Source organism: Staurois parvus, unplaced genomic scaffold (assembly GCF_062004578.1).
Source record: "Staurois parvus isolate SC_StPar_1 unplaced genomic scaffold, SC_StPar_1.0 ptg001505l, whole genome shotgun sequence".
Lineage (NCBI taxonomy): Eukaryota > Metazoa > Chordata > Amphibia > Anura > Ranidae > Staurois > Staurois parvus.
Genome location: NW_028319301.1, coordinates 183,246 through 201,246, shown reverse-complemented (window position 1 = coordinate 201,246; position 18,001 = coordinate 183,246). Strand labels below are relative to the sequence as shown.

General features: G+C 48.7%; 1 protein-coding gene across 1 annotated transcript in view; it reads right to left on the bottom strand.

The window, feature by feature from the left end:
• Window positions 1–1,543: 1,543 nt before the first annotated feature.
• Window positions 1,544–18,001, bottom strand: part of LOC149435476 (uncharacterized) — a 43,079-nt gene continuing 26,621 nt past the window's right edge. Inside the window, exons 3-4 of the mRNA XM_089662625.1 lie at window positions 8,587–8,982; window positions 1,544–1,893 (exon numbers count right to left, since the gene is read on the bottom strand). Coding sequence (XP_089518751.1) covers window positions 1,844–1,893; window positions 8,587–8,982 — 446 coding nt within the window. The 3' untranslated portion in view covers window positions 1,544–1,843. The remainder of the gene's footprint in view (window positions 1,894–8,586; window positions 8,983–18,001) is intronic.

Genomic DNA, 18,001 nt, shown 5'->3' with positions numbered 1-18,001 from the left:
GGACTTTTATAGTTTTTCAGCCAGACTAACTATGTAACTATATGTAACTATATGTAACTATATTTACAATGTATTATATAATATATCCTGTATGTGTACAATGGATTATGTAATATATCTTGTACATATTCAATGTATCCTTTTCTCCCTTCAAGAGGAGAAAACACTGGAACGGGCTGTACAGTGAAAGCCAATCAGAGGCTATCACAATGATCAGGTGATCAGAAACCAGTCCTCCTGATTCCCGATTGTTAGTACAAGACTTGGAGCTGTCACTAACAGCTTGGTCTCTACCCTAGAAGCACACTGTGCAGTGCTTTCTCAGCACAAACACAGCAGTGCATGTATATAGCACCACGGATAAAGACCCCCCTCCATGAGGATGTATAAATGTGTAAGATCATCACAAAGTGGATAACAAAGCGTTCCCCAATATTGTAATAGCAGAATAAACTGTGAAGGGATGGAAGCTGCTCAATGACCCCAGGAGTCCAATGTTAAGGAATAGCCTCAGCTGCCTTTCTGGCCACGCCCTCTGATGCATTTTGCCCCACCCACTGGGGTCTTTGTCACAGCCTCTGTGACCAAACCCCAGGTGGGCGGGGCGAAACACATCAGAGGGCATGGCCAAAATGGAAGCTGAAGCCATTCCCTAAGATTGGACTCCTGGGGTCATTGAGCAGCCGTCCATCCCTTCACTTGTATTGGCTGACACTGGAATCGCTCGGACTCATGCTCCCTTCTTCTCACTTCCCGGTGGGGTGATCTTTTTCCTTCCATCCACAGCTTGGAGCCGCACCATAAGGTATACTTTTCACCAAGTACAGGAAACTGACAGAAGAGGCATGAAACACATTAATAAAAGTAGATCGACTTGGTTCAGGTCAGCAGGAGTCAGAGCAAGCAGCAGGATCTGCTCAATCTTTTTGGTTTAGATCAGGGGTCTAAATAAGGGACTGTTTCCATTGGGAGTAGAAAAGGTCCTGATGTCAGTGGGAGGAATAGTGCCCCATCATTGGTATCAGTGGGAGGAATAGTGCCCCATCATTGGTGTCAGTGGGAGGAATACTTCCCTATCCTTGGGGTCAGTGAGAGGAATACTTCCCTATCTTTGGGGTCAGTGGGAGGAATACTTCCCTATCTTTGGGGTCAGTGGGAGGAATTACTTCCCTATCTTTGGGGTCAGTGGGAGAATACTTCCCTATCTTTGGTATCAGTGGAGGAATAGTGCCCCATCATTGGTGTCAGTGGGAGGAATAGTGCCCCATCTTTAGTGTCAGTGGGAGGAATAGCACCCAATTGTTCGTGTCAGTGTGAGTAATTATAACTCATCATTGGTGTCTATGGGGAGAATTCTTCCCCAATTGGTATCACTGGGTGAATATTGCCTCAAGGGTTGGATAAAAAGCAATCAAAGGGCCACATCTGGCCCTGGGGCCGCAGTTTGGAGACCACTGGTTTAGATGAGTGCCACAGACTCTATGCCTGCACCACTCTTTGTTAGTACCCCCCCCCCCCCCCCCACTGTGTCGGACAGATTGTTATTTTTGTTTTTTTTTTACAGCAGCAGCAATTATAGCTACAAATACCAGCGAGTTATAATGAGGACCAACAATGGGGCAGAAGGACAGAGCGCACTACACAGGCCCGGTGTCTTAAATGAAGTGTTTTTGGCCGTGTGTAGCAATCCGAGTGTCAGCTAATGGGTAGTAACACCAAACCACAAAATAACAAATGTTTTTCACAGCCCAACTTCAGAGTCTATGATGTGTCCAGGACTCCAGCACGGGATTTGTTGTACATCGAAGATCCCGATCAGGTTTGTGCCATAAATATTACAGATTCAGTTAATAACACGCTTGTTCCATCTTCTCCATAAACTGGGTTTATCTCCTGAAAATGAACACACGTGTTATTTGTTAAAGTCTCTTGCAACAGAACAGGGTACAAATAGATCTGGTAATCTGGGATGGAGGCGTTTGTTTTTTTAATACTGCGCCATTTCTGTCTGTATTGGGCTAAAGGTGCCTGCTATCCTCTGCTTGTCAATAGTACAATATTGTTCACCTAACGAGGGGCGTCAAGTCAAACCGGGACTTTTGAGTTTATATGATAAAAGAACAAATTTCATGGAGTGGAAACTGCATTTATTTTTTTAAATACTCCCCTGCTACATTTATCCCAGCATGTAACTAATTGCCTTGACAGCTTCGGCATAGAAAGATTTGTCAGCCTGACCCATCCTAGGACAGCCGGCTTCATTCCTCATTATTACGTTCACCGTTCACACAGAAAGATTCTTCTCTTGTGCAATTTCAAGATCGATGATCCAGGACCAGGCGTTCCACGTGCTGAATGTACACAGGAATGACTGCTGTGGGCTGGGAACCACCAAGCCCGGGAACATCACTGATGGACGGATGGCCAACTTTGAAACATTTACACCATTCCAATGTCTTACTGCGGCTGAGGGTCTCATCATCGTACTGTGCTTGACGTCTCTGCAGATTTTACGCCTTCGTTCACAAGAATCACCACACGCTGTTCCATGCACACACTAACACTGTTGTCCGCCATCTTGATTAACACCCTCTGGACTGCCCACGACATGTTATGCCACCTATCAGTAACAGGACACACTTGCCACTTACTACTTCGTGTAGTACCGCCACACTAGCATCCCTTTTTATACCTGGAAAATGAAAAAGTCCTGGTTTGACTTAAACGCCCCTCGTAATAAGTGAGCAATTTTTTTTGTTAACTACTTTAATACCGGGCACTTTCCGGGCCCTTTCTGTCCAGGCCAATTTTCAGCTATCAGTGCTCTCACTCTTTGAATGACAATCGTGAGGTCATGCAACACTGTACCCGTAAGAAATGGATTTGTTTAAAGCGGTTTTCTTCATTTCCCCCCCCAAATGTCAGGACAGTACAAATCCCCCCTAAATATCAGGACAGTACAAATCCCCCCCCCCAAATGTCAGGGCAGTACAAATACCACCCCCCAAATGTCAGGGCAGTACAAATACCACCCCCCAAATGTCAGGACCGTACAAATACCCCCCTAAATATCAGGATAATACAAATACCCCCACATGGGAAGAAAAAATATATCTGAAAATATATTTTAAAAACTATTCTTCCCAAATATATTGACATATATTTGAAATGCTACAATTTTCAGCCATATTCAATATATTTCAATAAATATTATACATACATACATACATATATACATGCATACATATACATACTGTATGTTGAAATGCATTTTTATTACAAAATATATGAAAAATATTTTTAAAAATACATTTCAAATATACTGTATGTCTTTAAAAATACAAATCTACATTTTTGAAATGCATTTACAAATACATGCAAAAATATATGTTATAATGACTTTTTTATATGTTAAAAAACTGAAAAGTATATAAAAAAAAAAATTATTATATATAGACACAATTCGCAAGGACATCGCCGCAACTCACACGCCCTCTCAAGCCGTCCCCTCTCACACAGCTACCCCCTCATCCCCCCTCCCCCTCGTTGCTGCTCAAACTCCCTCCAACCCCGTTCCCCCTCACTCAGCTACCCCCTCATCACCCCTCTCTCACGGCCCCACCACTGCTCTGACCTCCACTTCCACCCCAACCTACATTCCTCATACTGAAGCCCCCCCAACACTTCACACCTTTGACCTTACTACCATCGAGGAAGTCTCCAAGATCCTCTCTGATGCCCGCCTCACCATCTGCCCCCTCGACCCTATCCCCTCACAACTCCTACGACCTCCCTCCCCCTCCATCCTACGCTCCCTCACCCACATCTTCAATCTCTCCCTCTCCTCCGGCACTTTCCCCTCCCCTCTGAAACATGCACACATCACCCCCATACTAAAAAGCCCTCCCTGGACCCCAATGACCCGAACAACCTCAGACCCATCGCCCTGCTCCCATTTACATCTAAACTCCTCGAGCGCCTAGTCTACACCCGCCTAAGCTCTCACCTCAACGACAACCACCTCCTCTATCCCCTACAGTCTGGCTTCCGTCCCCTACACTCCACCGAAACCGCCTTACTCAAACTCTCCAACGACCTGCTAACCGCCAAAGCTAATGGCCACTATTCAGTCCTCCTACTCCTTGACCTCTCTGCAGCCTTCAACACAGTCGACCACCCCCTCCTCCTCAAAAACTACACTCCCTCGGCCTCAGAGATTCTTCTCTCTCCTGGCTTTCATCCTACCTGTCACAACGCTCTTTCAGTGTTACCTATAATGCTACCACCTCCCCCTCACTCCTCCTCTCTGTTGGGGTCCCTCAAGGCTCTGTCCTCGGGCCCCTTCTCTTTTCCATCTACACCTCCTCCCTTGGCCAACTCATACACTCTCACGGCTTCAATTACCACCTCTATGCCGACGGCACACAAAATCTATCTCTCAACCCCCCACCTCACCCCCTCAGTCTCCACCCGAATCACACACCTACTGAGCGACATATCAGACTGGATATCGCTCCACTTCCTTAAACTGAACCTCTCCAAAACCGAGTTTCTTGTCTTCCCCCCAGCCTGGACACCACCACCCATTGACTTCTCCATCACATCCAACAACGCCACCATCAAACCCGCCCCGCAGGCCAGAGTACTTGGTGTCATTCTGGACTCCAACCTATCCTTCCAGCCCCAAGTCCAATCTTTAACTAACTCATGCAGACTCCACCTCCGCAACATCTCCAAAATACGCACGTTCCTTACCCCAGAAACCACTAAACAGCTCATCCACTCCCTCATCATATCACGACTCGATTACTGCAACTCCCTCCTCACTGGCCTGCCTCGCCGCTGGCTATCCCCGCTTCAGTCCATCCTGAATACGGCTGCCAGACTCATTCACCTTTCCAGCCGCTCCATTTCCGCCACCCCCCTCTGCCAATCCCTCCACTGGCCTCCATTCAGTGTCCTCCACCCCCCTCTGCCAATCTCTCCACTGGCTTCCGATTGTGCAACGGATCAAATTCAAATCCTAACACTGACGTACAAAGCCGTCCACCATACTGCCCCGAACTACATCACCGACCTAATATCCAAGTACCGCCCAACACGCACACTCAGCTCCTCACAAGACCTCCTTCTCTCTAGTTCCCTGGTCTCCTCCTCCCATGCCCGCCTCCAGGACTTCTCCAGGGTGTCACCCATCCTCTGGAACTCCCTGCCCCAACCCATCAGATTATCACCTACTCTCCTCTCCTTTAGGCGCACCCTGAAAACCCATCTCTTCAGGGAAGCCTACCCCACCCCCTGCTAACTTGCCAACCTCCTCCACTATTCCTACCACCCCATCCCCCACAGCTATCTCCTCCTGTTCCACCATCCCCTCCCTCCTAGATTGTAAGCTCGAAAGAGCAGGGCCCTCAATTCCCTCATGTTTTGCATTGTATTGGTATTGTTCTATCACATGTTCTGTCCCCCTTTGTAATGTACAGCACTGAGCGAACTATTGGCACTTTATACCATATTTTACCTTCCCAAACTTTCTTTACTCCCTACTACAGCAACCCTGACATTTACAGAGAAAACCAAATGCCTTTTGACCCCTTAATGCCACCTCCTGGCGGCCCTCTAAGTGGGCTTTATTTCCTGGGAGGCGGCACGGCTTCTGAATCAAGACTCTAAAACTTCAGTATATTTCATAACTCATGAAGTAATACCAGCACAGCCAGGACAAGGACATATTTACCCTCCTTAGTTAATCTGTGGCATTTTAAGCCCAAACATTCATATATTAGCGGATATCAGGAAGCACTGAAACATCTTATCCCTCTTGGTTAAAGTAGACATCCGAGACATGCCATATTTATATCCTTGCCAAAGCTAATTTCATGCGGGACAATAATATGCAGGTAAACAGACTGTAACCTGTAGGTATTCAGAGATATTGATACTTCTAGAAAGCTGTACCTGGGATACAGTCACATCTCGAGGCCACTCCTCAGCAGGCCTGAACTGGCCATAGGGCACACCAGGCATTTCCCCCAGAAGGCTGGGGACGCCTGGACAGGAGAGGCAGCTGGGTGGCACATAGAGGACCGTGCATTTCTTTGTTCCTCTATGTTCCGCCCGGCCACCTCGCCTATCCATCTCCTGCAGGGTGCATGCCCTGGGCTCCTATATACTCCCCCCCCTCCTTCTTTCGTTCCTTCTTTCCTTCCCTCCTTCTTTCCCTCTTTCCTTCCTTCCCTACTTCATTCCTTCCTTTCCTCCTTCCTTTCTTTCTTTCCCTTCTTCCTTTTTCTTTCCCTCCTTCTATACTTCTTTCTTTCTCTCTCTCTCTCTCTCTCTGTCTCCTGTTTCCCTCCTTCCTTCTTTCCCTCTTTCTTTCCTGCACTCCCTCTTTCCTGCTTTCCCTCCTACTTTTTTTTTCTACAAAAAAATGTAAAAAATTAATAAAATATAATATTGTAAAAAATGTAATAAAAATGTAAAAAACCTGACACTAGTAGAACTACCAGGGTTGCAAAGGTCGCTCTTGCGACCAGGCTCTGGTGTTCCACCACCGAACTCTGAGGAAAGGGTCCCTGGGCTTTGTGCTGCTCAGTTCAAAATGCTCAGGCCTAATTTATGTCCGGGCCTGCCCCTCAGCCACCTACTGTAACTAGTCAGATGGTCTCTGTCAACACCCCCTTGATACCAAAGAAAATTGGACTGCGCACAGCGACTCTGAAGCAACTTTCAGGGAATGCTGGGTAATCTTCCTGTAATGTCGGATCCAAATCACATAAATATAGATGAGGATCCGACTTGGAGGAGGCTTCCATTAAAGTCTATGGGCACAAGTCAGATAGAAGTCGCCATGAAGTAGAACAGGAACCTTGTCTAAAGTTGGAGCGACTTCAGTAGTGCTAATTAAGACGGCTCTCATTGACTAACATGGGATTTCACATGTCATGCTACATGGGGTCTCACAAGTCGGATCCTAAGTCGTGGCAGTGTGAACCCAGCCTAAAGGTTTTACATGAAGAAATAAAAGCTGATTATGACTAGCGCACCCGAGATAGGTTCATCCAGACTCCACTACACCACCGTTACCCTTTACCCTTCCATACCAATCCCCTTTACTTATTATACTTAATGGCCAACACGGCCTTTTATTAACAAATCAAGTTTAAACACATCAACCATTCCTTATAACAGAAAACATAAACAGTTGTCGTTGGTCTTTGAAGGCACCCCCAAAACAATCCAAAATGCACCTGCGGACAACCATATTCCACTAGGCCTCCAGCCGCAACCAACCAGCTCAGAGACAACCATACCGTCCGCAGTGCAGCACCACCACCTTCCAGTTAAACCTTGGTTAACTGGAATGTTCCCGGGCACACCATACCAACGATGGGTCCCACACCATTTTGTACCTCCAAGATAAGAACCGCCTCCAAAGACCAACCACCGCCCAGGAACCGAAATAACCCCCCCCCCCCGGGAGGAACACAACATTCACCAAACAGGGAGGGCGGGAGGGAAGCTCTCTCTCCCAAGTCCAGCTCCCAACTGACGCCCCTCCCCAGGACACCCCACCCTAAAGTGCAGAAGACCCCACCTACACTCTCCTCTACCAACCAGATCCCCCAGCTATCCTTTACCAACCCTAATACTATCAATAACCCTTACACGTCTTCCTTCCCACTCTGGGCCTAGTCATGCCTGCCCTGCGCTAATTCTTTTCTTCTTTTATCGCTGCGGGCATTTCTGTGTAAGCACCTCTATCAGTGGCAAATGGTTTGTCTTAACCTTTTAATCACTATATCTGCAGGACAGCTTGTTCTGTTGAAAAAAAAGCAGACTTATTGGCTGGATCATCAGGTGAGAAATAGAAGAAAGAAAGCCTAAAAAAAAGAAAACAAATGCAGCCATGACATCTAAGAACTGGTAAGCTGCAATATAATAAATGTTTGCTTTTGGGTTTAATACCGCTTAAGGTGCGGTTCACACCTAGGCGATTTGCGTTTGATCCGTTTCTGCAGTGCTTTTTATGGTGCATTTTGCGGCTTTGCCACGTTTTTGCATTTTTTTTCCTTTTTTCAACTTGTTGCTGGGCAGAATAAAATGCAAAACACATCAAAAACGCACTACATGCTTTTCTGCATCATTTCCATTCAAGTCTATAGAACTAAAAACGCAACGTTTTGCTTTTAAAAAAGTCCCTGGCCCTTTCCAAAAAATGCAACAGGTGAAAACGCGGAGATGAGAACCTGTCCCATAGGAAATCATGTTAAATGGACCGCTGTGCGTTTCTGTAAAACACGAAACACTGCAGAAAACTCATAGCTGTGCACCTAGACTTACGCGGCTTGAACAAGCAGAACCTTTGTTGGTTTGATGGTCCTGACATGCTGTACAAAGCCCTCCCACCTAAACACTGCATTTGTTTGCTGTCTTGCTGAATAAAATCGCAGGACAAGCAAACTTGGACTATATCTGGGGGTTTCCTGTCTCATGCGTTGGATATACACAGTATAGATTTCACATTCATACAGTACATCTAGAAATGTCTCACATTTTATTCAGGTGCAGGTAATCAGATCTCACCTTTGATCACATTCAGAATGTGATATTTATAGAGGGGCCATTCCAGGGCAGCGTGATCGACTTCCACAGTCAGGACGGCTCCGTCATCTGTATCTGCGTCTGGAGTTAGAGAAATTCTGCAATCACATTCGAGGTTTCCATCTTCTGCTTCTGTCATCTCCACTTCCATTTCCACCGGTAACGTTGTATCATACGTTGTATAATTGCTCCCACACGATGGACAGCCCACAGATACCCATGAGTGGATGAGATCTTTTTTCATGTCTTTTCGTCTTTTCAGGTATAAATTTATGTGAATTTCCTTTGTTCTGAATCCGGTTATCTGAAGGGATAGAGTTGTCCTCTCCATATGAGGAAGCCACGTCTCCCCGACGATGTCTGATATAATAGTGTTACCTGTAAAACAAGGAGAAGGAGTAACCATAACGTCACCAAAGGTCAGGATTAGAGATGAGCGAAGTATTCAAAAATTCGATTCGGCTGATTCGCCGAATTCGTGGAAAAAATTCGATTTGAGGCGAATATATTCGCTGCGAATTTAACTTATAAAAAGGGTGTTTCTAGGCTTCAGAGAGCCTTTATATTAGTGCAGAACACTGTACCTTTAATTTAAATGCCCTTGGAGTCTGCTGGGGAAGAGAAATAATACTGTCAGTCAGTATGACATGCAGATGAGTGCCGTCGATCTTAGAATCACCGCACACTTCACTCATTTTGGGCAGTCACGGGGCCAAAACCAGAGTGTGGAGCCACAGTGTGGCGGTGGAGGCAGCAGCAATGGGAGGCCATACAGCACCCTATGACAAAATGGAACCCACCAGCAGTGTGAGGAGACCTGAAAGTGGCACATGGCAGAGTGTGGCGATGGAGACAGCAGCAATGGGAGGCCGTACAGGGACCCATGACACACTCTGGACCTGGCAGCAGCATGAGGAGGCGGTACAGGGGCGCATGACAGATTACGGGCCTGGCAGCAGCATGAGGAGTCGGTACGGGGGCCCATGGCAGATTACGGGCCTGGCAGCAGCAATGGGAGGCCATACAGCACCCTATGACAAAATGGAACCCACCAGCAGTGTGAGGAGACCTGAAAGTGGCACATGGCAGAGTGTGGCGATGGAGACAGCAGCAATGGGAGGCCGTACAGGGACCCATGACACACTCTGGACCTGGCAGCAGCATGAGGAGGCGGTACAGGGGCCCATGACAGATTACGGGCCTGGCAGCAGCATGCATGAGGAGTCGGTACGGGGGCCCATGGCAGATTACGGGCCTGGCAGCAGCAATGGGAGGCCATACAGCACCCTATGACAAAATGGAACCCACCAGCAGTGTGAGGAGACCTGAAAGTGGCACATGGCAGAGTGTGGCGATGGAGACAGCAGCAATGGGAGGCCGTACAGGGACCCATGACACACTCTGGACCTGGCAGCAGCATGAGGAGGTGGTACAGGGGCCCATGACAGATTACGGGCCTGGCAGCAGCATGAGGAGTCGGTACGGGGGCCCATGGCAGATTACGGGCCTGGCAGCAGCAATGGGAGGCCCGTAATCTGCCAGCACCCTATGACAAAATGGAACCCACCAGCAGTGTGAGGAGACCTGAAAGTGGCACATGGCAGAGTGTGGCGATGGAGACAGCAGCAATGGGAGGCCGTACAGGGACCCATGACACACTCTGGACCTGGCAGCAGCAAGAGGAGGCGGTACAGGGGCCCATGGCAGATTACGGGCCTGGCAGCAGCAATGGGAGGCCATACAGCACCCTATGACAAAATGGAACCCACCAGCAGTGTGAGGAGACCTGAAAGTGGCACATGGCAGAGTGTGGCGATGGAGACAGCAGCAATGGGAGGCCGTACAGGGACCCATGACACACTCTGGACCTGGCAGCAGCATGAGGAGGTGGTACAGGGGCCCATGACAGATTACGGGCCTGGCAGCAGCATGAGGAGTCGGTACGGGGGCCCATGGCAGATTACGGGCCTGGCGGCAGCAATGGGAGGCCATACAGCACCCTATGACAAAATGGAACCCACCAGCAGTGTGAGGAGACCTGAAAGTGGCACATGGCAGAGTGTGGTGATGGAGACAGCAGCAATGGGAGGCCGTACAGGGACCCATGACACACTCTGGACCTGGCAGCAGCATGAGGAGGCGGTACAGGGGCCCATGACAGATTACGGGCCTGGCAGCAGCATGCATGAGGAGTCGGTACGGGGGCCCATGGCAGATTACGGGCCTGGCAGCAGCAATGGGAGGCCATACAGCACCCTATGACAAAATGGAACCCACCAGCAGTGTGAGGAGACCTGAAAGTGGCACATGGCAGAGTGTGGCGATGGAGACAACAGCAATGGGAGGCCGTACAGGGACCCATGACACACTCTGGACCTGGCAGCAGCATGAGGAGGCGGTACAGGGGCCCATGACAGATTACGGGCCTGGCAGCAGCATGAGGAGTCGGTACGGGGGCCCATGGCAGATTACGGGCCTGGCAGCAGCAATGGGAGGCCCGTAATCTGCCAGCACCCTATGACAAAATGGAACCCACCAGCAGTGTGTGAGGAGACCTGAAAGTGGCACATGGCAGAGTGTGGCGATGAAGACAGCAGCAATGGGAGGCCGTACAGGGACCCATGACACACTCTGGACCTGGCAGCAGCAAGAGGAGGCGGTACAGGGGCCCATGGCAGATTACGGGCCTGGCAGCAGCAATGGGAGGCCATACAGTACCCTATGACAAAATGGAACCCACCAGCAGTGTGAGGAGACCTGAAAGTGGCACATGGCAGAGTGTGGCGATGGAGACAGCAGCAATGGGAGGCCGTACAGGGACCCATGACACACTCTGGACCTGGCAGCAGCATGAGGAGGCTAATAGTCGTCTCCCCATGCTGCTGCTGGGGGGACTTTTTAACATAGGCCTCTGTATGGCCTTCAATTTAAGCTGCTTACGCTTCGCCACTCTGCCATGGGCCCCTGTACCGCCTCCTCTTGCTGCTGCCAGGTCCAGAGTGTGTCATGGGTCCCTGTACGGCCTCCCATTGCTGCTGACTTCATCGCCAGACTCTGCCATGTGCCACTTTCAGGTCTCCTTACACTGTTGGTGGGTTCCATTTTGTGATAGGGTGCTGTATGGCCTCCCATTGCTGCTGCCAGGCCCGTAATCTGCCATGGGCCCCCGTACCGACTCCTCATGCTGCTGCCAGGCCCGTAATCTGTCATGGGCCCCTGTACTGCCTCCTCATGCTGCTGCCAGGTCCAGAGTGTGTCATGGGTCCCTGTACAGCCTCCCATTGCTGCTGTCTCCATCGCCACACTCTGCCATGTGCCACTTTCAGGTCTCCTCACACTGCTGGTGGGTTCCATTTTGTCATAGGGTGCTGTATGGCCTCCCATTGCTGCTGCCAGGCCCGTAATCTGCCATGGGCCCCCGTACCGACTCCTCATGCTGCTGCCAGGCCCGTAATCTGTCATGGGCCCCTGTACCGCCTCCTCATGCTGCTGCCAGGTCCAGAGTGTGTCATGGGTCCCTGTACGGCCTCCCATTGCTGCTGTCTCCATCGCCACACTCTGCCATGTGCCACTTTCAGGTCTCCTCACACTGCTGGTGGGTTCCATTTTGTCATAGGGTGCTGTATGGCCTCCCATTGCTGCTGCCAGGCCCGTAATCTGCCATGGGCCCCCGTACCGACTCCTCATGCTGCTGCCAGGCCCGTAATCTGTCATGGGCCCCTGTACCGCCTCCTCATGCTGCTGCCAGGTCCAGAGTGTGTCATGGGTCCCTGTACGGCCTCCCATTGCTGCTGTCTCCATCGCCACACTCTGCCATGTGCCACTTTCAGGTCTCCTCACACTGCTGGTGGGTTCCATTTTGTCATAGGGTGCTGTATGGCCTCCCATTGCTGCTGCCAGGCCCGTAATCTGCCATGGGCCCCCGTACCGACTCCTCATGCTGCTGCCAGGCCCGTAATCTGTCATGGGCCCCTGTACCGCCTCCTCATGCTGCTGCCAGGTCCAGAGTGTGTCATGGGTCCCTGTACGGCCTCCCATTGCTGCTGTCTCCATCGCCACACTCTGCCATGTGCCACTTTCAGGTCTCCTCACACTGCTGGTGGGTTCCATTTTGTCATAGGGTGCTGTATGGCCTCCCTGTAGCAATATGTTATATGCTGTGTATGGCCTCTAGGGGTCTCACTACTTAGATATTGGTACAACTGTGTTATTGCCTCTCTTTGGTTGTAGTTCTAATGCAGACACATGCATAATGGCAGCTATGAGCACCTAATAAAGATGTCTGCTAGTAACTACAGTGTGTGAGCATCTGAGAAGGATCCTCTAACAGAACAAGGATATGCTCAAATCGAGAAGGAACTACTAGCGGTAGTATTTGGGTTAGATAAATTTCACCAGTACACCTACGGTCGACAAGTGGTGGTGCATTCAGATCACAAGCCTTTAGAAAGTATTACAAAGAAGCCACTACTGAATGCCCCAAAAAGACTGCAGCGTATGCTGTTAAGGCTTCAGAAATATGAATTTAACATTTGTTACTGTCCAGGAAAGGATTTACTGATTGCAGATGCCCTAAGCAGAGCTTACTTACCCATCACAAATGAAGAAGAAAAAGACATTGAAAGCATCAATATGTGTGAATATCTGTCTGTCTCAAAAGACAGACTGAAACAAATATAAACCTGCACAGCGGAAGATAAAACTCTACATATCCTAACGACTGTCATCTTGAAGGGATGGCCAAAACACAAGCAGCATGCTCCAATGGAGGTTTCTCCATTTTTTCACATAAGAGATGAACTCTCGGTGCAGCATGGAATCATCTTTAAAGGAGAAAGGGCTGTCATACCACAATCCCTTAGAAGAGACATTATAGAAAGATTGCACTCGACTCACTTAGGTGTAGAAGGATGTCTACGTCGTGCACGAGAATATGTTTATTGGCCTGGAATGAATGACCACATAAAAAACTTTATAGCACAGTGTGAAATATGTGCATCGTGCAAAGAAATGCCCGCAGCGGAAAAGAAGAAAAGAATTAGCGCAGGGCAGGCATGACTAGGCCCAGAGTGGGAAGGAAGATGTGTAAGGGTTAATGTTAGTATTAGGGTTGGTAAAGGATAGCTGGGGGATCTGGTTGGTAGAGGAGAGTGTAGGTGGGGTCTCCTGCACTTTAGGGTGGAGTGTTCTGGGGAGGGGCGTCAGTTGGGAGCTGGACGTGGGAAAGAGAGCTTCCCTCCCGCCCGCCCTGTTTGGTGAATGTTGTGTTCCTCCTGGGGGGGGGGGGGTGATTTTGGTTCCTGGGCGGTGGTTGGTCTTTGGAGGCAGTTCTTATCTTGGAGGTACAAAATGGTGTGGGACCCATCGTTGGTATGGTGTGCCCGGGAACATTCCCAGTTAACCGAGGTTTAACTGGAAGGTGGTGGTGCTGCACTGCGGACAGTATGGTTGTCTCCGAGCTGGTTGGTTGCGGCTGGAGGCCTAGTGGAATATGGTTGTCCGCAGGTGCATTTCGGATCGTTTTGGTGGTGCCTTCAAAGACCAACGACAACTCTTTATGTTTTCTGTTATAAGGAATGGTTGATGTGTTTAAACTTGATTGGTTAATAAAAGGCCGTGCTGGCCATTTACTCCAAAATTGGTGTTGTGTTTTCTGTAAGTATAGTAAGTAAAGGGGATTGGTATGGAAGGGTAATGGTGGTGTAGTGGGGTCTGGATGAACCTATCTCGGGTGCACTAGTCATGATAAGCAACCGAAAGAGACATTGCAACCACATACAATTCCAAACAGACCATGGTCAAAAGTAGGAACAGATCTGTTCACGTGGAACGACAAAGAATATCTGGTAACTGTGGACTATTTTTCAAACTTCTGGGAGATAGACTACTTACAGGACACAAGGGCCAAAACAGTAATTAAAAAACTCAAGGCCCATTTTGCCAGATATGGCATTCCGGATATTGTGTTCTCTGACAACGCCGCTCAATTTACATCGGACGAATTCAAAAAATTCAGGGAGAGGTGGGAATTTGAGCATCAGACATCATCTCCTGGATATCCACAGAGTAATGGTAAAGCCGAGTCAGCAGTAAAAACAGCCAAAAGACTCATGCAAAAGGCAAAACAGGCAGGTACAGAGATATACCTGTCTATACTGGACCACAGAAACACACCCACACAAGGCCTAGACACCAGTCCAGCACAGCGGCTTATGAGTAGACGTACAAGGACTCTCTTACCAACTGCAGGTCAACTACTAAAGCCAAAGCTTGTGGGCAATGTTAAAGCCAAACTAACAAAGAATCAAGATAGGCAAGCTTTCTATTATAATAAATCTGCAAAAGATCTGCCTGTTCTCCAGAGCAATGACAATGTACGGATTCAGCCAATAGGCAAATATGACAAACACTGGAAAAAAGCGAAGGTTGTACAGAAATTGGGACCACGGTCCTATGAAATTATAACAGAGGAAGGAAGAAGATGGAGGAGAAATCGGAGACATCTGAGAAAAACACAAGAAGGAGATGATACAGGGCCCTGGGAACAGTATATGGACACTCAAAGCGATGAGACTATGAATACCAGCAACAAAGAAACAGGGACTGCTGAGGAGCATAGGGAGGTCTCTAGGCAGAGAGAGACAGTCCCAGAAAATAGACTGCCAGAATCAGAAGAACACCAAGATTTCTGTGAAGAAACCTCATATGTTACGCGAGCTGGCAGAACAATCAGAAAGCCGGCTCACCTCAAGGATTATATTTAACTTATAGCTATGTTCTACTTCACCATTTTGGGTTTGTTATATTTCATTGTTCTTTTATTTAAAAGAGAAAGGATGTAGCAATATGTTATATGCTGTGTATGGCCTCTAGGGGTCTCACTACTTAGATATTGGTACAACTGTGTTATTGCCTCTCTTTGGTTGTAGTTCTAATGCAGACACATGTATAATGGCAGCTATGAGCACCTAATAAAGATGTCTGCTAGTAACTACAGTGTGTGAGCATCTGAGAAGGATCCACTAACAGAACACTCCCATTGCTGCTGCCAGGCCCGTAATCTGCCATGGGCCCCCGTACCGACTCCTCATGCTGCTGCCAGGCCCGTAATCTGTCATGGGCCCCTGTACCGCCTCCTCATGCTGCTGCCAGGTCCAGAGTGTGTCATGGGTCCCTGTACGGCCTCCCATTGCTGCTGTCTCCATCGCCACACTCTGCCATGTGCCACTTTCAGGTCTCCTCACACTGCTGGTGGGTTCCATTTTGTCATAGGGTGCTGTATGGCCTCCCATTGCTGCTGCCAGGCCCGTAATCTGCCATGGGCCCCCGTACCGACTCCTCATGCTGCTGCCAGGCCCGTAATCTGTCATGGGCCCCTGTACCGCCTCCTCATGCTGCTGCCAGGTCCAGAGTGTGTCATGGGTCCCTGTACGGCCTCCCATTGCTGCTGTCTCCATCGCCACACTCTGCCATGTGCCACTTTCAGGTCTCCTCACACTGCTGGTGGGTTCCATTTTGTCATAGGGTGCTGTATGGCCTCCCATTACTGCTGCCAGGCCCGTAATCTGCCATGGGCCCCCGTACCGACTCCTCATGCTGCTGCCAGGCCCGTAATCTGTCATGGGCCCCTGTACCGCCTCCTCATGCTGCTGCCAGGTCCAGAGTGTGTCATGGGTCCCTGTACGGTCTCCCATTGCTGCTGTCTCCATCGCCACACTCTGCCATGTGCCACTTTCAGGTCTCCTCACACTGCTGGTGGGTTCCATTTTGTCATAGGGTGCTGTATGGCCTCCCATTGCTGCTGCCTCCACCGCCACACTGTGGCTCCACACTCTGGTTTTGGCCCCGTGACTGCCCAAATGAGTGAAGTGTGCGGTGATTCTAAGATCGACGGCACTCATCTGCATGTCATACTGACTGACAGTATTATTTCTCTTCCCCAGCAGACTCCAAGGGCATTTAAATTAAAGGTACAGTGTTCTGCACTAATATAAAGGCTCTCTGAAGCCTAGAAACACCCTTTTTATAAGTTAAATTCGCAGCGAATATATTCGCAGCGAATATATTCGCATCGAATTAAATTTATTCCGCGAATTCGGCGAATCAGCCGAATCGAATTTTTGAATAATTCGCTCATCTCTAATACACATCCTAGGGCCAATTTAGACAGGAGCCAATTCACCTATCAGCATGTCTTTGGAGTGTGGGAGGAAACCAAAGTACCCGGAGGAAACCCACGCAGGCACAGGGAGAACATGCAAACTCCAGGCAGGTGGTGCCGTGGCTGGGATTCGAACCAACGACCCGAGTACTGCCAGGCGGAAGTGCAAACCATTTAGCCACTGTGAGATCTGTGTTGTTTACATACAGGTCTCTCCCCCATTGGAGATAATCGGCGATTACCGGGTACCAGCAAGTAATCCCCATCCGGGAGTCAGCAATTGACAGCTGAGGCCGAGAATGGCCGCGCATGCACCCCCTGTAGCAGTATATATACACAACACCCGTGCCGCCCTGTAGCAGTATTTCTCCTATAGGGCGGCGTGGAACTGGTTAACTAAATATAAATACTGTATAAACCCACGAGCAGTTAAATAAAACTGGAATATCAACTCAATATAGAAAAAAAGGGGTAAAAACAAAAAGCTGCCCACACCTACACATACTCATATACAGTTAGGTCCGTAAATATTTGGACACAGGCACAATTTTCATACTTTTGGCTCTGTATGCCACCAGAAGAAATTAAAATGAAACAATCTGAATGAATTTGAAGTGCTGACTTTCAGCTTTAATTCAAGGGGTTGAACATAAATACCAAGTACAAATTTTAGGAACTGCAACCATTTTTATACACAGTCCCTCCAGTTTCAGGGGCTCAAAAGTAATTGGACAAATTAATATAATCATAAATAAAATGTTAATTTTTTATATTTTGTTGAGAATCCTTTACTGGCAATGACTGCCTGAAGTCTGGAACCCATGAACATTACTGAAGACTGGGTTTCCTCCTTTCTGATGCTTTGCCTGAAGTCTGGAACCCATGGACATGACCAAAGACTGGGTTTCCTCCTTTCTGATGCTTTGCCAGGCTCTACCTGAAGCTGTCTTCAGTTGTGCTTTGTTTGTGGCTCTTTCTGCCTTTAGTTTTGCCTTCAGCAAGTAAAATGCATGCTCAATTTTCATTGCAGAATATTCCACTTCTTTTCCTTCAGAAGCTCCTGGGTTGCTTTTGCAGTGTGTTTTGGATCATTGTCCATCTGTACTGTGAAGCGCCGTCCAATCACGTTTGCTGCATTTGGCTGAATCTGGGCTGACAGTATATCTGTAAATACGGCAGAATTCATCCGGCTTCTTCTGTCTTCTGTCACATCATCAATAACTACCAATGACCCAG